Source organism: Trichosurus vulpecula, chromosome 7 (assembly GCF_011100635.1).
Source record: "Trichosurus vulpecula isolate mTriVul1 chromosome 7, mTriVul1.pri, whole genome shotgun sequence".
Classification (NCBI taxonomy): domain Eukaryota; kingdom Metazoa; phylum Chordata; class Mammalia; order Diprotodontia; family Phalangeridae; genus Trichosurus; species Trichosurus vulpecula.
This window is the reverse complement of record NC_050579.1, coordinates 221,872,629-221,899,327: the sequence shown is the minus strand read 5'-3', so window position 1 is coordinate 221,899,327 and position 26,699 is coordinate 221,872,629. Positions and strand designations below refer to the sequence as shown.

At 37.1% G+C, this 26,699-nt stretch overlaps 1 protein-coding gene across 1 annotated transcript in view; it reads left to right on the top strand.

Moving 5' to 3' along the window:
• Nucleotides 1–25,444, top strand: part of BEND6 (BEN domain containing 6) — a 114,509-nt gene extending 89,065 nt beyond the window's left edge. Inside the window, exons 8-9 of the mRNA XM_036767664.1 lie at nt 954–1,092; nt 23,415–25,444. Of these exons, the coding sequence (XP_036623559.1) occupies nt 954–1,092; nt 23,415 (140 nt within the window). The 3' untranslated portion in view covers nt 23,416–25,444. The remainder of the gene's footprint in view (nt 1–953; nt 1,093–23,414) is intronic.
• Nucleotides 25,445–26,699: the final 1,255 nt, after the last annotated feature.

The following is a 26,699-nucleotide window of genomic DNA, read 5'->3' as shown; positions in this document are numbered from 1 at the left end:
ATCCATTTAAGCACTTGAGAATGGGGGGCCCACTTCAATTGTGAACGTCAATATAAACATATGGGATCATAATACAAAGGTTTGGTCAGTTTTGGAATTTTCTCCTTCATATGTTATGCATTTTTCACCAGCATATGGGTTTTTAATTGGTGGAATGTCAATCAGTTGTTTCATCAGATACTGGAAATAAGCAGGTCTGTGCTGGAGCTAGCTCCTAACTGGTCATGAGTGTGATTGTTAAATTTTCAGTTTAAGCATTTATACTTCAGAAATCAGCAAAAGCTACAAATCTGCATTTGATTTGTTGTTTTATTGATTGAATAGGCTTAAGAGAGCTATGGAGAAAATGTTAATAAAGAAAATTGAACTTTAAAGTGTGTCCTGCATACAATTTATTCCCTCCCTTCCAGCTGACTGATAAACATTGACCAGGATTTGCTAGAAACAGGTACAAAAGAGCCTCATCTTTGAGGCAAATGGATTTATATACCTTAGTTATAAAACTAGTAAGTTAACATCTCTTGTATTTACTGATTCCTTTTTGCAAAACCAGCCATTTTTTTCATCTCCTTAAATGATTCTGCTAAACTCTTCCCTATTTGGGGGTTTTCTTTAGAAAATTAGAGAGGTGAGATAATTTATAATGAGGAAGGTGGTTAATTCACCTACTTGTAGGGATAGCAGAGTTTTTAGGGAAGAGTACATAGATTAGAAGAATTTCTTACTCTGTTGGTTAATAGCTATCTCACTGAGGTTAAATTTTTTCATCTGTAAAGTAGGGATGATAATTCTTCTACTATCAAACTCCCTAGTAAGTAAGAATCAAATGAAACAATGTATATGATGTGCTTTATTAAAATAGAGCTGTATAAATATGCATTATTGTTATTATGACTCATTCTTTGCAATCAAGGTACCTTATAAATGCTTTCTTTCTTTTTTAAATTTTATAGGGGTCACAAAAGAGTTATTTCCCAACACAGATGATGCTTTAATTAGGAGAATGATGGGTCAAAAGTTAAATAACTGTACTAAGAGGCCAATTTTAAGCCAAGATCTTAATCTCCATGTTTTTAGGAAGCATGCCTTTTGGTAAGTCTTCTAAATCTATGGCATTACCCTGTTCTACCCAGCCACAACTGGGAATAGAACCAGATGGGCAAGGAATCTGAATATTGTTCTGGACAGAATATTCTTTGGGGTACACAGAGGAACGGGAAAGGAAAGGAGTCAGTGAGGGGGAGCTTCAAGACAATGCCCCGGGAACAGAGGCAAAAAGAGACTTATCAGAATGAAGCCATGGATCAGAACAGTCAAAAATCAACTAAGAATTGTGAGATAGTAATGGAGACTAACTTCTTCACTGGGTGTGGCAGTTCAACCATAAAGCAGCAAACAAACCTCAGAGAAGACCTTAGGTTAAATCAGGGCCCATAGATATAGATAGGTAGACAGACAGACATATACATACATACATTCATACACACATACATACACATACATATAACCATATAACCAACCATAACAGCCAAGAAATCTGAAGAGAACTGGATTAAAGGTCAGAGATTAACAATTTCTCATGCCAAGGGCTCCTCTTTCCATAAGTCCTTTTGATCTGGTATGAGTCACATCTTCCTATTCAGCTCAGTGAAGCCAGCAGGAATTGCATTTGATCAGAAACCCTCTATCAATAGATCTATACAGATATAAAATCAATAATCTACAAAAATTGCCTACTCTGTGTATATGTGGGATGTATCCTATATATGTACATAAGTTATATATGCACAGAGTATATATACAACATACACTATATATTACTATAGAGTAATATTTCTGACTCTATAACCCTTTTACATAAATGTGTGTTGAGGGAAGAGGGCCTACTTCAAATACACATATGTCTAAATGTTATGGTTCACAAACACCTACAATTGCTGCTGGGGCCTACTGAGCTAATGAGAGGATGTGACTAGAACTCTCCCCCTCAAAAGAACAGCTGGAAAGATAAGATAGGCTTAGTGCTCTGAAGGTACCAGGTCCTTAATCCCTGGCCTATATTTGTAGCTTGTCTATACAGCTCTGTTGCTGCATCCCTGTCTCTCTATGTCTCTGCTTTTTTGTCTTTCTCTGTGTCTTTGTGTGTATGTGTATCCACCCCTTTCTGCTCTGTGCCCAGAATTGCCATAGACTTGTAATGGGTTCATCGCTGGGGTTTCCTTACTTCTTGATAGTGGAAGTAGGCTCCCAAATTCTCACATTTATTGACTCATCACCCCAACCCTGGCAATTGCAGAAATTCTCTAATTACAGAAATAGCTGTGGGCTCAAAAGTATAAGGGGCGTCCCCAGAAAGGAAGACGTGAAAGGAACCCTATGAATCAGGTAGAGCAGGTCATTTGTTCCCATGCACAAAGCATGGGCAACTAGGTGGTGCAGTAGATAGAGCTCTGGACCTGGAATCAGGAAGGCCTAAGTTCAAATATGGCCTCTGATACATACCAGCTATATGACCCTGGGCAAGTCACTTAGCCTATTTGCCTCAGTTTCTTCATCCTTAAAATGGGGATAACAATAGCACTTACTTCACAGTGTTGTTGTGAGGGTCGAATGAGATAATAATCATTGTAGCACCTGGCACATAGTAAGTGCTACATAAAAGTTACCTATTATTATTAGCTATTAATGATAAGCATAAGACAAATCAGAGCATACCTTAACATAGCAATTTAAAGGTTTGCAGCAGATATGAACAAAGTGACTGATGTCATGCCAAAAAAACCCAAACCCACCAGGGTTTTCCCATATGTTCTCACTTGACTGTGACACTGCTATTTTGCCACTGGCTATTAATCTACTTGCCTGAAATGATTAGGGTATGGGTTTTTTTTTTCATTTTTTCCAATATTTGCTAAGACAACTAGAATTCCCACACATCTGCACAGAATATTAATTGTTTTTGTTTTTTGAAAAACTTTTATTTATTTTTAGTTTGTGGAATAAAATAAGCATTTCCATAACACAGTATAATTTTTTAAAAGATGATTGCACATGAAACTGTAAATTTATTATGTAAAACTTGCTATTCATTTTAAATATATAATAAATTTATCATGTAAATTTTTTTCCTTTTTTTTCCTTCCCTTCACCCCTACCCTAAAGATGGTTACCATTAGACACAAATATGTATGCATATATACATAAAATCATCCTAAATATACTTCCATTTATCAGTTCTTTCTCTGGATGCAGATATCAATTTAGGTATTTACAATAGTCAAAATGACTTATTCACTCAAAGTTGTTTTTAAAACAGTATTACTGTTACAATACACAATTTTCTCTTGGTTCTGCTCATTTTATTCTTCATTATTTCCTGCAAGTTTATCCAGGTTTTTCTGAGATCATCAAGTTCATTATTTCTTATAGAACATCACAACCATGTACCATGGCTTGTTCAGTCATTTCCCAATTGATGGGTATCTCCACAATTTTCAGTTCTTTGCTGCCACAAAGAGAGCTACTATAAATACTTTAGAACATACAGGTTCTTTACCTTTTTCCCTAATCATCTCAGGAAATAGACCCAGTTGTGGTATTGCTGGGTTAAAGAGTATAAGGTAGTTTAATAACTCTTTGGGCATAATTCCAGATTGCTCTCTAAAATGGTTGGATCAGTTCACAATTCCATCAACAATGAATTAGTATCCTAATTTTTCCATATCCCCTCCAACATTTGTCACTTTCCCTTCAACCATTTTAGCCAAACTGATGTGCGTAAAATTATACCTTAAGGTTGTTTTCATTTGCATTTCTCTAATTAATAATGGTTTAGAGCATTTCTTCATCAGAAAACTGCCTGTTCATATCCTTTGACCATTTGTCAATTGGTGAATGACTCATATTCTTATAGATTTTACAAAGTTAGAATATATTAATTAATCCTTTATAGGTCACTACTGGAATATAAAAGATCAGTCTAAAGCTGTAGGAGGTCTAAGAGACTATCTAATCCAAAACCCTCATTTTACAGATGAAACCGAAACCCAGAGAGCTTAACTACTTGCTACTAGGTCTCAGATATTCTGGGCATGTGAGGTAATAAGAATGTACATAATTGTGGACTACCTACCAAGAGTAATACCTTGAATGTACCTTTTCAATAAGGAGGTGTTTTATGATGTGGCTACAACTTTGACTCGAACTCATAGTCATAGAAGTAGCAAAAATCAGAGGCAGGATTATGAACACTCATCCTCTGATTTCAGAGCCAAAGCTCTTTCTGCTTACTATGCTTCCTTTGGTGGCATGATGCTATAAATACCCTGGATCAAAGATGAGCAGCCTTTCTGACATCACCCCTCCTTCTGGGGCCTGGGGGTGGGGTGGGTAAGGGAAGGGATCAGATTCAGTGAAAGAGGCAATGTAGCTATCTTAGAGAACCAAGAGAATACAATATTATAGAAACCAAGAGAGGAAAGAATATCCCAAAGGAGAGCATTGCCAGCAGTGTGATTTGTTCCAAAGAGGCCAAGAGGAATAAGGACTATGAAAATGTCTTTGTACACTGTTAGTAAAAGGTTATTAATGACCCTGGAGAAAGCAGTTTCAGTATAGTGTGGGGAGCAGAAGACAGATTATAAAAGGTTGAGGAATAAGTGCGTAGTAAAGAAATGCAGTGTAGACTACCATATCTAGAAAGTTAGGATGTAAAATTCATTTTTATGTGGGATGGCTCCTTGGAGAGGGAAAGGAGAAGAATATGGAAAAATTTAGGTCTTTTTTAAGTTATGGGTTTTTTTTTTAATGTCTGTATCACCAGTGCCTACCTAGCATATTTTTGATGTTCAGTCATTTCAGTCATGCCTAATTCTTCATGACTCCATTTAGGGTTTTCTTGGCAGACACTGGAGTACGTTGCCATTTTCTTCTTCAGCTTGTTTCACGGATGAGGAAACTGAAGCAGAATTAAGTGACTTGCCCAGGGTCACACACCTAGTAAGTTTCAGAGGACAGATTTTGAAATTACAAAAATGAGTCTTCCTAACTTCAGGCCTGGCACTCTATCCACTGTGCCGCCTAGCTGCCCACCTAGCATATAATAGGAACTTAATAGATGCTTGTTGTTTAGTTGATTTTGTGTTTTTCTGCTTAACCTCAGAATAAAAAGTGACTTTCCTAGTATATTACCTTTACCTGCTCAAGAAATCCCATTCCAGCTTGTCCCCTCCAACAGATTTACCCCTCTATCATTCCCACTCTATCACTTATTTTCAGTCTCTCCCTGTCTACTAGCTCCTTCTATACTGCCTACAAACATGCCTGTTTCTCTTATCCTCCTCTATCTTTTCTGCCCTTTGATGCTAAATTCTTTGAAAGGGCTCTCTACAATAGTTACTCTGCTTTTTCTCCTCTCACTCTTTTCTTAACCTCTTACAATACAACTTCTGACCTCATTCTTCTATCAAAATGGTTCTCTCCAAAGTTCCCAATGATCTCTTAGTTGCCAAATCCAATGGCCTTTTCTTTATCCTCATTCTCTTTGATGTCTCTACAGACTTAGACACTGCTGATCACCCTCTTCTCCTTGATACTCTTTCATCTCTAGGTTTTCGGGATACCATTCTCTCCTGGTCCTGCTCCTACTTATCTGACCACTCCTTCTCAATCTCCATTGATGGATTCTCATTCAGATCCTTCTAAACCATAAATGTCCCCCAGGGTTCTCTCCTGGGCCCTCTTCTCTACTCTCTCTACACTGATCTCATCAGCATCCATATGTTCACTTTCCATCTCTATGCTGATGACTCTCAAACCTACCTCTACTGTCCTAACCTCCCTGCTGACCTGGCATCATCAACTATCTTTTATATGCTTTTATGTACTACTTCCAGGAGACATATTAACCTAAACCTATCCAACACCAGACTCATTAGCTTTTCTTCTAGACCCTCCCCATCTCCAAACTTCCCTATAACTATAGAGAACACCACCATTCTCCTAGTCCCTTCAGCTTGAAACCTTGGTGTCATCCTCAACTCCTTACTATCTTTCACATAGACACACAGACACACAGACACAGACACAGACACACAGACACAGACACAGACACAGACACAGACACACAGACACAGACACAGACACAGACACACACACACACACACACACACACACCCCATATCCAATATCCAGTCCATGGCTGAGGCCTGTCCATTTCCCCTTTGGAACATCTCTAGAATATGTCCCCTTTCTCTTCTGTGATACCGTCACCACTCTAGTAGAGGCCCTCATCACCTCATGCCTGGACAATGGTAATACCCTGCTGGTGGGTCTGCCTGCCTCAAGTCTCTCCTCATTCCTATTCTCCTCCATTCTACCGCCAAAGTTTTTGTAAAGCACAGATCCATCCATGTCACCATGCTACTCAGTCAACTCTAGTGGTTCTCTATCATTTATAGGATAAAATATAAAATTCCTTTATTTGGTATTCAAAGTCCTTTATAACCTGGCCACCTCCTGCCTTTCCAATCTTCTTACACTCTGCCATATGTTCTTCAATCCAGTGACAATGACTTCCTGTTCCACAAGCAAGACTCTATCTCCTTGGTTCTGAGCCTTTTCTCTGGCTTTCCCCTTGCCTGGAATGCTCTTCTTCATCTTGGTCTATTGGCTTCCCTCAAGTCCCAATTAAAACCCCATCTTCTACAGGAAGCCTTTCCCAACTCTCTTAATTCTAGTGCCTTCTCTCTTCTAATTATATCCCATTTTTCCTGTATAAAACTTGTCTATGCATATTTTGTTTGCTTGTCGTCTCCCCTATTAGATTGTGGGTTCTTTGACAGTAGGGACTATCTTTAGTCTCTTTTTGTATCCCCAGAGTTTAGCACAGTGCTCAGCACATAGTAGGTGTTTAATAAATACTCATTGAGTATTGACTACTGACATAGGAAAGGTTCTCATGTCACATATATAATCATATCAATGTAATCCAAAAATGTTTTGAGTGTCTATTGTTTGGACCTCTGCCTTTTTTAACCTCTCAAGGCTAAGCGCAAAATTACAAATGTATTTATTTGCATATTTGAATGCATCAGAAATGTACTACAGGTCAGCTCTATGTTCTTCCTAGTTTAGGGCAGGAGATTATGTTCTCACTTAGGCCTCCCCCATTCTTTAGTACGTTAAAACCAAAAGAGATTAACTCCGTCATTGCATCAGGACACCTGTTCAGTAATAGATACCATAACCCAGGTATGAGTTTTATGCTGTCACAGAGCACCTGCTTTCAGTTCTCAAATGAAAGGAAAGTTGGAGGACAAATCTGGTTTTGAAATAAAACCTAAATGTTTTGCCAATTATTAGATATCTGAATTTTCTGACTGAATTATATCTTTTTCTGAGAGAATAGAAGAAATGGTTTGGGGAAAATGTCCTTTTGGTATTTAGGCTAGATAAATCTTTAATTTCTAGTCTAGATACAGCACCATCTGGTAGAATACTATTTGCTTGTTTCACCCACTCTGGGGAATTTAACAGACCAGAAACAGAAATTGAGCCTATTCATTCAGGCCAAGGATAGTAGTATCATGTAAAATTTGTATTTATGGAAAAGAAACTTTCAAGGTGTTGCTATTAGGACAAACTATCGTCCACAACTGTGCATATCACTGTTAACTGAGATGCCCAAAACAGCTATGCCCCAGTAGCAAGCAATTTCCATTTGGCGATGCCCAGCTGCTATAACTGGCAAACTTCTTCAATATAATTTCCCTAAGGTCAGTCAGTCAGTCAATAACCATTTACAAAGTGCCTATTCTGTCTCAGGTATGATCCTCTTCCACAAGGAGAGTTTACTTCTCTCTCTTTTCTAATACTATTCCTTCTCACTCCTATGCTTTCCAAGTTGCCGGAAGCTCCCAGACCCATCATGTTTGGCAGGCCTTTGTTCTACCTTTGATAAAGGTCATAGGAATCAGTATTTTCTTACTTTATAGATTGAACTGTGAGGGAACTTAGAGATCCTTGCCTTACTGTACATGTCTTTCAAAATTATGTAATTATTTGATTATAACTTTGATACTTAGTTTGCAATTTAATTTTAAAAACATTTATTAAGAATCTTGTATACAAAGCCCTGCATTGAGACTTTGAGAGACTATAAAGAGAAAACCAAGCCTATCCTCAAGGAACTTATATTCTCTTAAAAACTGTGAAATTTAATCAATATGAGCATTTTCTACACTTACAGAATTGTGGAATGGTGGGAAAGACACAGGATTTAGTCAGAGGACCTGAGTTCAAATTCTGATTCTGCTGCTATGTTACTTATGCAAACTGAGGCAAAACATTTATTTTTCTAGGCTTCAGGTTCCTCATTTGTAAAATGAGGAGAATAGGCAGCATAACATGGAGGAAAGAACCCTGGCCCTGGATTCTGAGGACCTGGGTTCAAATTCTACCCGTGATGTGATAGTAGATGTGAGAACTTAGGCAAGTCAGTGGGCCTCTGATTTCTAATATGTAAAAAGAAGAAGTTGGACTAAATAGCTTCTGAGGTTTCTTCAGCTGTATGATCCCATGATTAGATGAATTTTAACATTTTTTAGCTAGAAATCTCAGAACTATCCACATTCTTATTGTATGCAATACTTATCGGTATTTTCCTGACTTATCCAGTAGTGGACCTATACAAGGAGCTTTCCTATAATAATGGTAATAGTATTGATTTAACACTTTAAGGATTTCTAAGTGCTCTGCAAGTTGTCTCATTTCATATGCTAAATATGTACATAAACACTTTGATGCCCCAATATGTACATTATTATAATATAATACATACTGTATGTCATGCAATAGATATGATTTTCATAAAGAATTTAAAGTAATGAGAAAAAAATTATGTTTCAAAAATTCCTGATGTCTTCTGTTTGTTTTGGTAAAAGCAAGATTTTTGTATTATTTTTTTCTGAGCTTCAGGCAACTCTCTAAACCTATGCCTTATATGTGAGTTGTGATCTGCCTCAGCAAGGGAATTCTCATATTGATGAAATCATAAGTATTATTAATGTAAGGGTTTTTGTTTTCATTTTTCGTGCCATAAAACATAATATAACAAATTAAAAAATTGCAAAGATTTATATAAAATTATGTAAAGCAAACAAAATTAGAAGAAAATACACATTGGTTCTAAGGGCATAAGAAATGCAGTAACTAAGGAAACATGGAAATAAGATTGGAAAAGTACACAGAATAAATGTTTTAGAAAAGCTTTTTTTTTTCTTTTAAGAAAATATAAACAGTTCAGACCATAATTTTATTTGGGATACTGTACTTTATTTTGTTGGGGTTTTTTATTTGTTGAGGTTGTTTTTAAGTTTAAAATATTGACGTGACCTAATCACAATCAACAAACATATCTCCAAATATTTATGTCTTTTTTTATTTCTGTAAAGGTTATTTTGTAACTGTTTACATCTTGTGTGTGTTGGGCATTTAACTTCCAGATATTTCATGCATTTTATAGTTACTTTCAGTGGAATTTCTTTTTCTATAGATTTCTGTTGGGTTGCAACAGTAATATTTGTAAAGACTAATTAATTTTATTGATATATTTTATATCCTGCTACTTAAGTTACTAATTACTTCAATTAATGTCTAGTTGAATTTCAGGGTTCTCTAAGTAAACCGTAATATCCTCACTGTTAACATCTTTTCCTCTGTGATTGTATAATTTTCTTTTGTAGTGCCCATATTAAAAAAGAAAACCCCAGTAAGTTCCATTCCAAAGGTATTCCATTTTTTCCCTTACTTTTCTGTCTCTTTCTCTGTGTGTCTGTGTGTTTCACTCCATGTCATTCTTTTTTCTGTATCTTTCTGTCTCTGTCTCTCTCTGCCTCCCTGTGTCTTTCTGTCTCTGTCTTTTTTCCTCCGTGTCTTTCTATTTCTCTCTTTCTCTTTCTCTTTCTGTTTCTCTCATCCAAACAGCATTGGAGTTGGATCCTCTTCTTGCTGACTAATTAAAATAAGTGAAGCTCCTGCCCAATAACTAGGGAAGGTCCATAGTCCAGGACCAGATATACAATCCAGAACCAGAAACAGGTTTCCCATCTTGGTGGTGTGGGAGTAGGCAAAACACAGAACAAAAGAGTTAGGGCTGAAGATAGACAGACCTATTCTTCCTGGCTGAATATAAAGTAGGAATCCACCCTGATCTAGGGCTACAAAACTTTTTTACTCTACTCAGAAACCCTAAAATAAGTGTAATTCTGAGGTGAGGCTGTTTAGATAAGATGAAAACTCACTTCCCTGTAGCACTCCCAATTACTTCAGCCCATCCACTTAAGCCTTGCCCCTCTGGATCTGCCTTTGCCCTTCAATTGTGTCCTCAGGAAATTCAATCTCTCCTTAACAAACTTCCCTTTACCTTACTTGTATTCTTATCATACATGCCTTCTATCTCCTAATAACCACAGAAGCTTCCTAGGGCATGCTAGGGCATCCTTTTCTCTTGCTCCTTAATACAGAGGGCCAGGAAGAGGCACAAGCCTATTTTTTGCTGACACTTTTACATTCTCCCTCTTCAAGTCACCATCATTCAGCAACCTACCCTTTTTTGAGGTTCACTCCATCCAGATTTAGCACCCTCTCCAGAGCCAGGATATCAATGAGACGGCTATCCACTACCGCCAGGTTATCTCCCCTCCCTTTTCAAAGAGTTCAATACCTGGCTCATAGGCTTCTTCTCTAGCTCAGTCCTTATACTTAGAGAATTCAGTGTACAAGTTGACATTCCTTCAAACATTGGCCTTCCAGTTTGTCAACCTCCTCAGCTTTCATGACCTGCAACTTCAGAGCACATTAACTACAGAAACACACAAAAAAGATAGTCACACCCTAGACTTCCAAGTTCACAATCCAAAATTCTAATATTCTTAGAATCCAATATTCTAATATTCTCTTCTCTTTCCTTACGTTTTCCTTGCCTAGCCTGTCCCAAATCTATTGTTCTTCTAATCATTTCACTCCTCCCAGCTTTCCCAGTCTATTACCCCTGTCTTGACCCACTTTTTCTCTCATTGAAATGTTCATGCTATTATTAGTCAGTTCCACTTAACAAAAGTACTCTACCCTTGAATACTTTGACCCTTTGTTTTATTGCCTCATGCCTTTCCCAACACAAAATTTGGACGACTGCCCACCACTGACCTTTTCTCCTCCTACTTCTGAGCTGCTAGAAGTCTCACAACCATGAATGAGTTGGTACACTAATTTTTTTTTTACTATCAATTAATATATCAACAAGCATTGTTAAGTGCTTACTATATTCCAGACACTGTGCTGATGATACAAGGGAAAAGTAAAAACAGTCTTTGTCTCAAGGAGCTTACTTTCTAATGTGGGAGAAAGGGAAAAGTCTGGAAAGGGTTTGGAGCCAAAGAAATATTATTTAATATTTCTAGAGAAACTAAAAAAGGAGACTTAAAAATTTGCTTTCACAACAGGCAAGGGTACTAATAGTTAGTGACTTTGGAAGAATAATTCTAAATTGTTTTCCAGAATTTCTATACCCATTCACAGCTTCAACAATAATATATCAATATGCCCGTTTCCCCCCGACCCTCAGCAATTGTCATTTTTTCCCATTTTTGTCATATTTGCCAATCTGATGCCTAGGAAGTAGAACCTCAAAAGTTATTTTAATTTTATTTTCCCTAGTTTTTCAGTGATTTGGAACATTTTTTCATATAGTTGTTTAAAACTTATATTTCTTCCTTCAAGAACTATCTGTTCATATCCTTTGACCATAAGTCTATTCAAGAATGGCCCTTATTCTTATATACTTGAATTAGTTTCTTACATATTGTGACAAATGAAAAACTGGAGAGACAGAGTTTCTGGATAATTAATAATCAATTTATTAATTAAGCCAGCTAATAATCAATAAATTAATGGTCAGTGGTTTCTCTCTGAAAATCAAAGACCTCCAATGCAGACACAATGCTTTAAATATCTTTGTAAAAGGGTATGCCCTTGCAAGTGAAAATCAACCTTGATCAGTGGACATTAAATAAGGAGGTGGGCTAAAAGTCTTCAGCTCTTCCTACTGAAAATGTGGCTTGATTATGAGACTCAGCTCCCTCCAGCAATCTGGACAGAGGAATCCATTTCCATCCAGACCACTCTGGTTTTCTCCTTCATGAGCTGGGTCACCTTAAATTCTTTTTTTTTTTTAATTTTTATTTTTAGTTTACAACACACGGTTCTACATAATTTTGTGTTCCAGATTTTCTCCCCTCCCCCCCTCCCCAAGACGGCATGGAATCTCATATAACTACCATGTATAACTTCGCATTGAATTAATTTATACACTAGTCAAGTTGTGGAGAAGAATTATGACCAAGGGTCACCTTAAATTCTAATGGAGAGGTACAAGGATTGGGCTGTTTTGCTTGGGGCTAGAACACATCCAGACTCGATTCTGTTTATATGCCCCCCTATCCTGGATGGGTAGGGTGCAGGTGGTCTAAGCCCAAGGAGTATATTCAACAAGGGTTAGGGACATCTGATCAATCAGCCATGTTCTTCAGAGACTAACTAACCTTCTATAGGGGGTGTGCCCTAAATGAGGAAATAAAGGAGAAAAAAGCCTTGATCCTAATTTAATAAATGGTTGTTAATATAATAGCAAAATAATAATTTCTCTCAATATCTTAGATATGAGACTTTTATAATACAAACTTTAATTTCTCTATTACTTTATCCTTTATGAAATTGTAATTTTTTTAAAAAATTTGTTCTGTTTGCTTGACTTCACTGTATGTACTGCTTTCAGTTATTTCTGGACACATAGTGAAACCACCTGTGCCAATCCCCCTGCTTACCTTCTTTGAGAAGAAAGTGAAAGTCATCTTTCCATTTAGCTGTTATTATCTTCTGGTTTCATGACATGACAATATGCATGAGATTTGGTTCTCCAAATACTATGGTGTTGGATAAATATTACACAGAGAAAATATGTAACAATCATTTCATATGTCCATCCTTTAATGAACCCCTGAATCAATTCATACATGTTGAAATCTGTAGACACAATGGCAGAATTGAAATAGTCCCTGGTTTCAAGAAGCTTACATTTAAATGAGGAAGACAACATATACATACTTTCTATAGGTATATACAGAATATATTAAAAATGAATATAAGGTAATTTGGGGAGGGGGGAGAATGCTAGCTGCTGGAGAATTATGAAAGGCTTCATGTATAAAGTGGTGTTTAAACTGAGTTTTGAAGGAAACCAGGAATCTCATGAGGTACAAATGAGAGAGAAACTTCTAGACAAGGGGGTCAGCAAGTGCAAAGGCATGGAAATGAGTGATGGAGAGTTGTATGTGTGAGGAAAAGCAAATAGGCCAATATGGCTGGAGCAGAGAGTACAGAAATGAGTCAATGTACAAAAAGACTGGGAAGGTATAAAGGGGTCAGCTTTTAAAGAGCTTTAAATTTCAGAGTATTTTCTATCTGATCTGTGAGAAATGTGCTTGCTCTAGAAAGAATAATACTCATTTTGAAGCCAGGAAAGCTCTTATTTTATTTTACATTCATCGTGATTGGGTAACTCCCTAAAGGAGCACACCTGCTAAGGCTAATACAAGGTTATTTATTTCCTGTGACCAATTCAAATTTTCCCTGCTATTCTCCATTGGCTGGAAGCAACTTCCTGAACCACCTATTCCATGTTCTGCTTATAGATGTGTTCCCCCTCCCTTGTCCTGCATACCATGTGCATTTAAATTAGCTTGCTCTACCCTGGGAGTGAGTTGGATAATATTAAACAGCTTGTTAAGCATGCTTACAAGCTTCTGATCTTTTACTTGATCAGAAACCTGGTTCTGCTTGGTCACAGTTCCGATTAGAACCAGTCACCTCTTACATCCTGTTATCACTCCTGCAAAGCTGGGAGTAGTGTTGATCCTGTGGAAACAGAATTCCTTCTTTTGTTTCTCACTGATTCTAGAGATAATAGGGAACAGGGAGCCACTGGAGTTTATTGATTAGGGGAAAGTGACAAGATCCAACCTGCCTTTTAGGAAAATCATTTTGACAGGCTGTAAGGAGCATTAATTAGAGTGGGGGAAGCTTTTAAAAAATTTAAATAATATTTTATTTTTCCCCAATTACATGTAAAAACAATTTTTAACATTTTTTAAAAATTTTTTAGTTCCAAATTCTCTCCTTCCCTCCTTCCTCTTCCTCTCTGAGACAGTAAGCAATTTAATATAGGTTAACATGTGCAATCATGTGAAACATTTCTGTATTAGTCATGTTGTGGAAGAAGATACAACTGCCCAAACACGCAAACGCATACACACACACACACACACACACACACACACACACACAGAGAAAAATGGTATGCTTTGATCTGTGTTCAGACTTTATCTGGATGTGGATAACATTTATCATCATGAGTCCTTTGGAATTGTCTTGGATCATTGTATTGCTGAGAATAGTTGAGGTATTCACTGATGATCATTGTACAATATTGCTGTTACTGTGTACAATATTCTCCTGGTTCTGCTTACTTTACTTAGTATCAATTTGTGTAAGTCTTTCCAAGTTTTTCTAAAATCACCCTGCTTGTCATTTCTTACAGCTGAATGGTATTGCATTACAATCACATGCCACAACTTGTTCAGCCGTTCCCCAATTGATGAACATCTATAGTGGGAAAAGATTTAAGTCAGGAAGAAAAATCAGGAGGTGATTGAAATAGTCCCAGACAGAGAACAGTAGGGCTTGAACTAGAATGCTGGCTATATGAGTGGAGAGTAGGTGTTGTACCAGAAGCAAGTGAGACACGCCACAGAGTAAGTTTTAAATGGAGAATTTATTAGCCAGCGGCCATCGGGGTCTTGCTACCTAAATCAATGGCCCCGTGTTGGGGTAACAGTTTGACTTATATAGGACATGCGGGGGTACAGTGGTTAATTATCTCCTGGAACCTACAGGCCAGGTCACAGGGTTGAGGGGGTGGGGGAAGAGCAACAAAGGTCCTGGCTGATCAAAAGATCCAGTCAGGTTATCGTTAAGTGGGATAATCTTATTGATATTCCTTGGTGGAGTCACGGAGCCCCAGGGATATCTGCTAGACAGAAAGGGTCTGCCAGGTTATCCTTCAGTGGGATGGTCGTATCTATTGACATTCCTTGGAGGAGTCGCAGGGCCCCAGGGATATCTGCTAAATGCCAAAGAGACCTGAGTCCATTCTTTCTGGGGGTGCTTGTCAGTAGCTAGGGGTTTCTCAGGGGTTCCTAGTTTTTCCAGTATTACCTAGGGAACCTATGCAAGAGATATTATAGAGGCAGAAAAATAAGATTTGGCAACTAACTAGGTATGTGGGATTAATAAAAGTGAGAAGTTGCGGATGACTCCAATATTGTGACCCTGGCGGATTGGAAAGGTGGTGGCTGCCCTCTTAATAGTAATAGGTAGGTTCGCAAGAGGGGTGGGTTTGGGAAGAAAGATAATGTGTTCTGTTTTAGACATACTGAATTTGTGATTCCCTAAGAGACATTCCATGCAAGATGTTCAATAGGCAGTTACATAGGACTGGAGCTCAGGAGAGAGACTAGGGTGGATATGCAGATTTTGGAGCTGTTTGCACATGATAGCCAATGAGGTTAGCAAGTTAGAGTGGAGTGAAAAGGACCCAAGATAAAGTGCTGGGGCATACCCACATCTTATTTAAGTGCATACAACACCATATAATCATAAAAACACAGTATGAAGCAAATAGTATGGGGGCAAATTAATAAGAGAGCAAATAAATCAATAGGATTATATGATTTTGCATAGAAAGAATAAGAGGAATCCATTCACTCATTCTGATGAGCCCAAATTGAAGAAGTTACAGCAAAGGGGTTCACATTTCTAGGGAATGAACAAATCACAAATTTCATTATGGTTTACATTTCAGGAATGGTGTAGGCAGTTTCTAACAAGGATTACCCCTGGCTGAGGGAGATTACAGAAATCTGTTGGATCAGGGAGATGTGCATCTTGAAGGGGGAAGCCATGTCCCTGTAGGTGTGGAGGAGATTAGACAAACAATAATAATAGTTAGCTTTTATGTAGCACTCAAAGGTTTGTAAAACACTTGATAAATAATATCTCATTATGCACCTACAACAACTCTGAGAAATAGGTGTTATGATTATCTCTACTTTACAGATCAGATGAAATTGAGGCAGACAGAAGTTAAGTGACTTGCCCAGGATCATACAGCTAGTGAGGCTGGGTATGAACACAGTTCTTCTTCCAACTCTGCCCAGCACTCTATCCACTGCTATCTACTGACAGCCAATTTGTGTTTACTACCCGAACATGATTCATGGCTCTCTGTTTTCCATTTGCTCCCTTTAGGCTTAATATTCAGGTGCAGAAGTTCTGTCTTCAGGTAAAAGAACCTGGTGAACAACCCTCCAGGTCTCTGCTTTAAATATACTATACTGTTTAACTCAGAAAGGAAACTGTTTCAAGAAAAACTAAGTGAAATTAACCTTATGATGAGAAGCATGACATAGCATACAAAGTCCATGACTCCCTTCCATCTGTCCCAGAGTGTTCGCCACACTGTAAAGTTCATTAGAGAACAGAGTTAGCATAGAAAATGAGTGAGCTGCATCCATACTCAGGAACTTGGAAGGTAGTTTGATATGCTAATATTTGCATGCCTTACTGGTACTTTTAAATGTACAACGGCATTGTTATTGCCCAAATGAGGAAACTGTCCAGGTCCCCACAGGCCCTGGTCTCTCCTAAATAGTAGAAATTAGTTCTTATCTTCAGGGACAAGGTGGATTTAAAGTACAATTGTTTCCCACTGTGCAGTTAGGGTGCCCCTGTTTAGAAAAAGGAACCTATTCTGTGCTATTACTCAGACCTTGGTATGCTGTAAAGCAGAGTCTCTTAATATGATGTCTGTGAACTTTTATTTTTAATACAGTTTAATAACTATATTCCAATATAATTGGCTTACTTTGTAACCCGATGTATTTTATTTTATGCACTTATAAATTATTCTAAGAAGGGGCTCATAGGCTTTACTACCTGCCAAAGGGGTTCATGACACAAAGAAGGTGAAGAATGCCTGTTTTAGGACATAATGTAGGTAGCACCTCCCAGGGTCAGAATCCTGTCCACAATATTTGGACTTCTTTGTAGTAAAGAGGTGCTTGACAATAGATAGGAGGTTAAGTGAACATTCTGAACTGCTTTAATGCTTGCTACCTGGGAGAAAATATGCATAGTGGTCTCCTGGGCCTTCCCTGGGAATGACCTCACTTCAAACCATTGTGAACAAAGCAATTTACACAGTTGAACATTGATGGTGCATCAAAAACTTCTTTTAAGAAGTATATAATCTGCGCAATTTTGTATTTGATTTCAATTCTTATGATTTACATAGTTTTCTTTTTTTTAAATTACATATTTTTCTAATTCCATGTAAAAACAATTTTTAATATTTGTTTTTTGAATTTTTGAGTTCAAATTCTCTCCTCTCCCTCTCCTCTCTCTTCTTTGAGAAAGCAAGCAATTTAATATATATTATACTTGTGCAGTCATACGAAACATATTTCCATATTAGTCATGTTATGAAAGAAAACACAGACCAAAAAAAAAACCTCAAGAAAAATTAAGTCAAAAAATATGCTCAGATTTGCATTCTGACTACATCAATTCTTCCTCAGGAGGTGGATAGTATTTTTTATTGTAAGTCCTTTGGAATTGTCTTGGATCATTGTGTTGCTGAGAATAGCTAAGTCATTCACAGTCGATCATCATACAATATTGCTGTTACTGTGTACAGTGTTCTCTTGGTTCTGCCTACTTCACTTTGCATCAGTTCATATAAGTCTTTCCAAGTGATTTACGTTGTTTTCAAAAGGGATCATTCCGTTCTGTGCTTTTGTGTTTGTTTCTTCCCAAGGAAGAGGTACTGTAATGTCTGCCTATTCTTTCAAAAAGTTATTACAAGATCAGAAATGAATTTAAGATCAAAGCAACCCTTACCAAAATTTCCATTCTCCTATCTGAGAGAAGTGGTCAGCTACCATTATGTTTCCTATTTAGATGATATACAAGAAGGTATATAAGAAGATACAGACAAGTTAAAACCCTAGTGTATGGGATGGGATTGTATCTACGATTTCCTTAGTATAAGATGCTTCTAACAAGGAAACTCCCTCCATCAATACAAATTGACAGACTTGCTTTAATTTATAGCACTAGGTGCCTAAGGCACTGAAGATTAAATAACTTGTCCCAGGGCACATGGAGCCAGTAGGTATCTGAGGTGTTACTTGAACAGAGTTCTTCTGTGACCCATGGCCAGCACTCTACTCCTTATGCAATTCTTTCTCTCATTAAAAGAAACATCTCCTAATGTAAAATATTCAAAATTTAAGTAGCCTTTATTCACAATCAATTTGAAATTTTTGAATCCAAAAACCAGTTTTTTAATGGTTATATTGGAGAACCATTGAATTTACATTTAAATATGTAGCTATTCCAGCTTTTTTTTTAATATTATCTTTCTCAGGCAGCTGAAATTTCATGAAGACTTTTTTTTCTGACTGAAGCTGCCAACAACCTGATATGATTTCTAAGTTCTCAAGGTCTCTTGTTCTTTGTAACTTCCTAGAGGAATGTTTTCCCCAGTTCAGATTAATTCATGATGCACTGGTATACACCTAAATGTATACATATACTATGAAAGCTTTTACAATACTTCTTTGCCAAAGGGAGGAAACTACATCAGTCATAAAACATTTCTTACATGCCAGGCACTGTTACCTAAGTAGGGATACACAGAAACATAAAAGACAATCCTTGCTCCCAAGGCACTTACAGTCTAATGGAGGTCACAAAATGCAAACTATGTACAATTATAATAATGTGTAGTAGCAATTTAGACATGAAGATCTTTCCCACCTATTAATAGGCCACGTGACCTGCTTATATCACAGGAAGCCTAAGACACATGTGGTAGGAGGAGCTTCCTGGCAGGAAAAGGAAGTTATGTCACATGAAACGCAGAGAGAGAGAGAGAGAGAGAGAGAGAGAGAGAGAGAGAGATAGCAGTTATGGCTGCTAATGGCCGCCATTGTGATAGTTAGAACTGAACAGGCTGACTTAGCTGTACTGTGAGTTTGTTTCGGGAAGACCCAAGCAGGGGCTTCAGAGAGATTTTGGGATGGCAGTGCTCCATGTTGTGACATCGTGTTTTGTGTTCCTTGCTGTTATGATGAAGTGGGCTAACCGGCTGTGCGAGCTGAACATTTGGTTATAGGGTATGATTCTCTGGTGTCTGAATAAATGTTATACTTCTTTTACTTCTATATGGAGAGTCTCTCATCCTTTGCAATACACAACTACATAGGCATATTCACGATTATCATTGATGTTGTGTTTATTGCCTTACTGATACATAATACCAACAGCAACAATAATAGATAACCTTTATGTAGTACTTACTATGTACTAGGCACAGTGCTAAACATGTTACAATTATTATTATCTTATTTAATTCTCACAACAACTCTGGGAGGTAAGTTCTATTATTATCCCCATTTTAAGGATGAGGAAACTGAAGCAAATAGAGGCTAAGTGACTTGCCCAGTGTCACCCAGCTAGTAGGTTTCTGAAGCCAGATTTGAACTCAGGTCTTCCTGACTCCAGGTTCAGAGCTCTCTCTACTGAACTACCTACAAACAAGTTTTATATATAGGATAAATTGGAAATAATCAACAGAGGGAAAGCACTAGAATTAAGAGGGATTGGAAAAAGCTTCCTATAAAAATTGAGACTTTAGTTGGGACTTGAAGGAAGCCTGGGAAGTTAGGAGGCAGAGATCAGGAGGGAGATCATTCCAGGAGAGGGGGACTTTTGTCTGAAGGACAAATGTCTCCATTACTTAATGTTCTAACAAGATTCCATCTATCTTTTCCAGATCCACAACAGGACTTTAGCATCTGTGAAATCAAGTATAAAATCATTAGCAATCTTCAAAATTCTCTAGGGGTGGTTTCATAAAAAAACAAACAAGATAATATAAATGACACTGATATAGTGCCTTGAGGATAGGTAAGACACTTTACATATATTACTCGGTCCTCCCAACAACCCTGTGAGAGAAGCACTATAAGCTACAGAAAAGGGAACTGAAAGCCTTTGTGAGTATTATAGGCAAGGCCTGATTCCAGATGTTTCTTGAATCTAAGTCCAGAGCAATCATTTCACGTAAACAATTAGGGAGGGAGGCTGCCCAGTGGCCAAATTTTCAAGGTCAAAACTGTTAGCTTTTAACAGCTAGAATTATTGGGACATACTTTTCAAGGTCTTGGGTCGTGTTTATTTTGTTTCCTTTAGCTGGGCTAGGAATTAAAAAAAAACTTTTTGCACAATATCAAGGTTCCAAATTATCCAAGCCCATTGGTTATGACAATATTATATTTCAAAACATTAGGCCCATCTCTGTCTTGTTTCCTTTTGTACATTTATAGAGGTACATGGAGACTGATTTATATCATAGGGACTACTTTCTAATTTCATAATTGTAGCTTTAGGACTTCAAATAAATGCTTGAGAAGGGGAAGGGGATGCTTGTTATATCGTAGAAAGAGAATTGGCTGGATTTAGAGAATCTGAGTTCATATCCCACCTCTGATGCCTACTACCTGTATGACCTTGGGCAAGTCATTTAACTTGCCTGGGTCCCAGTTTCCTCATTTAAAATAAAGTGATGAAGTGGTTGTACTAGATGGCCTCTAAGATCCCTTTCAGGTCTAGATCTATGAGTCATGAATTTAGGGATTTTTTTTTCTTGTTTGTTTGTTTTAGTTCAACAAATCTAGGGAGTAAGGGAGTCTTTTTCTATATATTTCTTTATCTTTTCACTGTTTCCTTCCTGATTGGCCAGACCAAGAGGAAAATAGATTAGATAAAATGAAGCAAAATCACAATTCAGATCAGATTCTAATCCTGGCTACATAGTTTGGAAGTTTTAAAAAATTGGATAACTAACTCATATTTCTCTTTTTGCTGACTCTGATTTTCTTAGGGGTTATTTCCCATTCTTACTGACGAGCTTTACATATATATGCATATATTGTTGTTGTTTTTGTGTGTTTTTGTCTTTCATTCTCAAAGAGGACCATGACATCAGGGAAATGATGACATGACTCGCAGTTGACTTTGACTTGAGTGAGGGAGGGCTGTGCAAGGTCACCAGCCTCACTTTCTCCTCCGGTTAGCAAGATCCATAACTTGCTCCTTTACCCATTTCCTGGATAGGAATAAAATACAGAGATTATCTTTCAGTTTGTCTTGGCATTCCAAATTACCTTTGCAGGTTCTTATCACCAAATTGAGGAATCTTTGGATTCTGTCACTGAAACAATTAATTCTCTCTTTTCTATACACTGAGGGATTTTTTTCCCACTCAAGTTATATTTTGGGGGGCCACTTGCCAATTGTTTTTTTTTCTTTTCCATGTTCTGCATATGTTGGGAAGTGAAAAAGGGATATTCCTAAGATTCCATATCATATTGGAGAATAATTTGGGCACACATTAAGCTACTCACTCACAGGGGCTAGAGGCATTTCATCTAGTTGCTTTCTTTTCCTACTAATCGTCCTACATAGCACATCTCATTCCAATTTGCCTTAGGTTCAGACAACTGGAGCTCTTTCCTTGTTCCTTTGATTTTCAAGGGCTAAAGACTATTTCATCCTGGGGCCCTCAGGATCTATCAAGAGTGGATACAGGACTACTGACTATTTGGAAAACCTAGTCCCTAGTTGTCTCCCATTTTGATTACTAATAGAACCTAAGCAGGACAGGAACAAGTAAAAAACAATATTAGCCCAGAGGGTCTTGATTCATGCACAAGTTGGCAACAGTTGAAAATTTTTTTTCTCTTTAAGGAATAGTACAACCCCATAATAGGCAGCAGCTCACAGTTTTCATGATCAAATCCTTGAGAAACAGGAGAGGGTGAAAGTTTGTTCTGAATCTGATCCACCTGAGGAGGGCAACCAGACGAGCAGGTTTAAAGGTAGCTAAAATTCTCCTAGAGCTCCCTACTGGGGAATGGGGTAATTCAACAGTTCTCTGGTCCTTTTTTCTTTTTTCCCTTATGCTCAGACAAGCTTGTCCTCAGTAGCTTGCTTAGATGGGAGATATCCTTTAGATCCTGACTGAAGGGCATTACCTGCAGTTTTAGCAGTCATACTCCTTTCCCATCCCCTGCCAAATTCTGGACTCATAGTTACTCCCTCCATACCTCTGGGATCAATATTTCACCTTCTCAATGCAGCCAAAGTCCCATTTATTACTACTCAATTATCTCTCCATTAGTGGCAGTTAGGACACCATCACCTCAGTTCTCTTGATACCAGTTTGAATGTTATCTCTAAATATTTCATTTACCATCACAACAATGTTTTGAACTTTAGTAACATAAATTTCTATTTTCTAACTTTAAAAAATGTCACACATATGAAAACAAATCACATACTGCTCATTTATAATGACTAACTACTATCTGGATCTTACATTTGTAACATTCTATTACAATAATTAGCTTATTTTAAGCCTAGGATAAATTCAATGGCCTCTAAGGTATACATGGTTCTCTCTGATGCTTAAGGGAATTTATTTTAGATGAAAAGCTAAGAGTTCAATCACAATTGTTCTAAACCCTTAATTAGGAAAATTCATAACTTTTAGATGGAGGTTGGGCTCTCTGTATGGTTCATATTTAGATCTAGTTCTATCTAATCCCTGACCCCTCTGTGGTTGAGACAATATTCAGATTTCTTGAAATGTTTGGTGAAAGAGGAGATTATATTTTAGTGTATGTGGATAGATAGGCACCAGGAGGGCAAATTGGAAAAGAAGCAGACATTTTAATGGGGTTTTCCTAGGTCCCTGAGTCAGTGGGCACACTGGCAGGTCTTCTGCTTAGAGATGCCCTATCTCTCTTCTCAGACAGAGACCAGTCCCACCTTCTTTATCTCCTTTTGCTGGTTGCCTAAGGCCTGCCAGTTCTTGACTCAGCTTTGTGTGATACCCCATCCCCAACCCACCCCCTCCTGTCCTCTTCCTGAGCTCAGAATATCTATCTGGCTCAAAGGTAGCTCCTCCCTTTTATTCAAATTCCTTAGAGTTAAGAGAGAGGTGTAACAGGCCCTGTTCACACTCAGGTCTGATTGATAGATTCAATTATTTTTAAGTAAGTGGGATAATCAAAGGAAGTCAACCCTTACACAATTATTTTTTTTAAATGTTTAACAAAAAAAATTGATTTAAAAAATTCTAAACTAGAAAAAAAAATCACTTTCCATTACAGAACAATTGGTAATATGGAAAAACCGACAACTACACATACAGTATTTGTATGGAAACATATACGAAGTGATCCGGTATGGAACAGCTACAGTATGACCTGGGCCTTTCTGATGAAGAAACACAAGTTACAGAAAGAACTCAATGTTGTACCCCAGATCGTCAAGCCAGAGAATTTGGAGAAATGTAACTTGTTCAAATAAGAATAAATATGTAGTACAGGTTACTCTGGAATATTTATATTTCTTAATATATGTGCATATATGTCTCTGTTCAACTCATTTGCTAGTGACTGTGAGCACAATTATTACTATATTATTACTTACTCTAAGAACCTTTAATGACAAGGATTCCTTAAGTAAAAATTTTAAAAAAAATTAGGTTGCTGATTTAAAGTATTTGAAAAATTATCGCCATGGCAAAACTAAGCATTCTGATATTTACTCCTCATATAAAAGTCTCCTTATTTAGAGTTTTCTACCCTGGAATTTAGATTTATACTCTCTCACTAAGCAAAGAAAGTCTGTATTGGGCTATCTTTAATGCTTCATGAATTAATTAAAGATAATATTAGAAAGATAATGTGTGTTATGGAGAAATGTCATTGGGGCATTTTGATTACAAAATTATTCATAGCTATTTAAAATACATAAAATAAAAAGTTGGAACAGAAGAGTGGTAGAAATATTACACTGTTGTTTTCAAATATTTTGTGTTTATTTTATCCTGACAATGAAGAAAGTTAACCTTTTTTGTTAATATTAGAAATATAGCATCAACTTTCAACATAAACTTTAAAATATTTACTGGTCATGATTTTTACATTGACTTTTCACTTTCTAAATTTTAAATGGGTCCAAAAAATACAAACCTAATGTATATCAGCATGATCAGTTTCATAGTTATTGTATTTTTACTTGGATGAATCTAGGAGCTCATTCTTCCACTGGTGCAGATTTCACCCCATCCAGGCCTTTTTCTCTTCTGTGATTCTTGTCCATGTCCTTCCATGAATTTGACATAGAGGCTGAAGACCTTCAAATGTGCTTGAGATCTTCCACTGTGTTCATGAATACCAGCATAACATCTGAGTTTTCCATCTGTTATATTTCAGTCTTGCTATATAACTATACTCAATATTAATTAATTTATCTTAACTGTGCCAGAAGAAAAAGTTTTAAATCTTTTGTTTTTAAAAAAGAGGACAAGAACACAAAAGTAGCATGAATTTATTTGGGGATCCCATATGGGGATGAACACCATTTTGAAAACTGATATAACAAAGTTTATAGAAAAATGGTACATTTTTCAATAGAAGCTTAATCACTTTATTTATGCTTTTCACACCTAATTATGCTAATTCCCAAACTCTTTCATGTGCAAGGTTACTGCTTTAAGCTTACAGTTTGTGAGTTATATAAATACGAGCCTACTGCCATGTACTCTATAGAAATTTAATAAAAGTTTCTTGATGATGACAGTATGATTATACAGTAAACATTCGCAAGTTTCTGTGCCAATGAAAAAAAACCTCTGTTTAGAGAGAATGAATTATGCAAGTTTGGTTGGGGAATAAGGCTTTGACATTTAAAAGGATCTATAATAAAGATAATGTATTTTTTTAATGTACAGTAAAGGCTTTTTAGACTGATGTTTGTTACTCACTCCAAGATGCATTAATAAGATTTTTTTTGGGGGGGGTTCAATCTGGAGCTATGAACCACATGAGATTTAAAAAAAAACTATCAAGAAAGGTAAACAAATCTGGGTTTTTTTTAAAATGGTGTCAAGTATAATTATCATGTTTTTAAAATGTATTGATTTTATCTCTGCTTTTAGCACTTTAAAAACTCTAATATTTGTCACTTTCAATTAAACCATAGTGCCTGTCAAAATGTATACCTCTAATGACATTTTCTTAAAGACAGTATTAATCTCTCTCTCTCATAATAGTGACACTCATCCTGTTTGCTTTTTAAAGTGGCTACTGATATCAGAAATATCATTGTATCACAATTTAAATAAATTGCTTTTAAAAAAAACTTTATTGTTCAGTTGGATTCTCTGTGGGCTAAAAATCTTCAGATTCGGCTTACTTATTTTTTTATTTAATATTTTGGTTTAATATGTTGGCTTTACTGCAGCCAAATTAAGAAAATGGATTTTCTACATTTTAGAAAGGAGAGTAACAAGCTGGAGAGTGTCCAGAGGAGGGTGACAAGGATGGCAAATGGCCTCAAGGTCATGCCATACGAAGATTACTTTAAGAAACTGAGGATGCGTAGCCTAGAGGAAAAAAGACTAAGGAGGAGGACATGATAATCATATTGAAGTGTTTGATGGGCCATTCCTTGAAAGGGGAATTAGGTTTGTTCTGAACTAGGAGCACTTCTTGGAAGTTATAAAGAGGTAAATTAGGATTGAGGTAATAAAAACCTTCCCAACATCTATAGTTAACTAAAAATGAAATGTGCTTGCCTTATGCATTGTTTCCTCTTCATTGGAGGTCTTCAAGCAAGGGCTGGATGAACACTTGTTTGTTAGGTTGTGGAGGGGTTGGTTTTTTTGGGGGGGGGTATGAGTTGGACTTCCGATCTCTGAAATTTTGTCATTTTGTGAAGTGATGAGGGGAAGGGGGAGAGATAAAAGCCATAATTTTTAATGGTGTAAGCCCAATGAGAGAGGTAGCATAGCATAGTGGATACAGTGACTGCTTCATTGCTAGGAAGACATGATTCAAGTCCTGCTTCTGATAGATACTAGATGTGTAACCATGGAACAAGTTACTGAACTTTTCAACGCTCTAGACAACTCTATAAAACTAGTGTCAGCTCTGAAAATAAATGACCAAGGAGGCACAGATGTTATGCAACCACTGTTAACTCTGAAAAATACCTAAGAGCTCATAAAGGTAATATCCTAACTGTGAACTCTGAAAAATAAAATAAAACCAAATAGCTCACAGAGGATATAGGCAGAAAGCCTTCTTTATTTGTTGGAGGAGGGAAACTAGATATGAGTGCCAGGATCTCCTCTAGGAGGAGGCCCAAGGTAGTGAGGCTAAGCATTGACACATACTGAGCTCAGGGACCATTAGTTCTGTGATTTAGGTTACAGCAGAATTCATCCAGAAAGTGAGTGCAAAGGATTGTGTCAAGCTTTTGCAAGCAGCAGCTAATTTGATCAGTACAACAGTTCTGCAAGGTAGGCAAGGAATGAACATTTTTTACCTACTGTGTCTTTCTTGCAATTCAGCTATTACAGCTGCACATGCCAGATCTGGATGCAT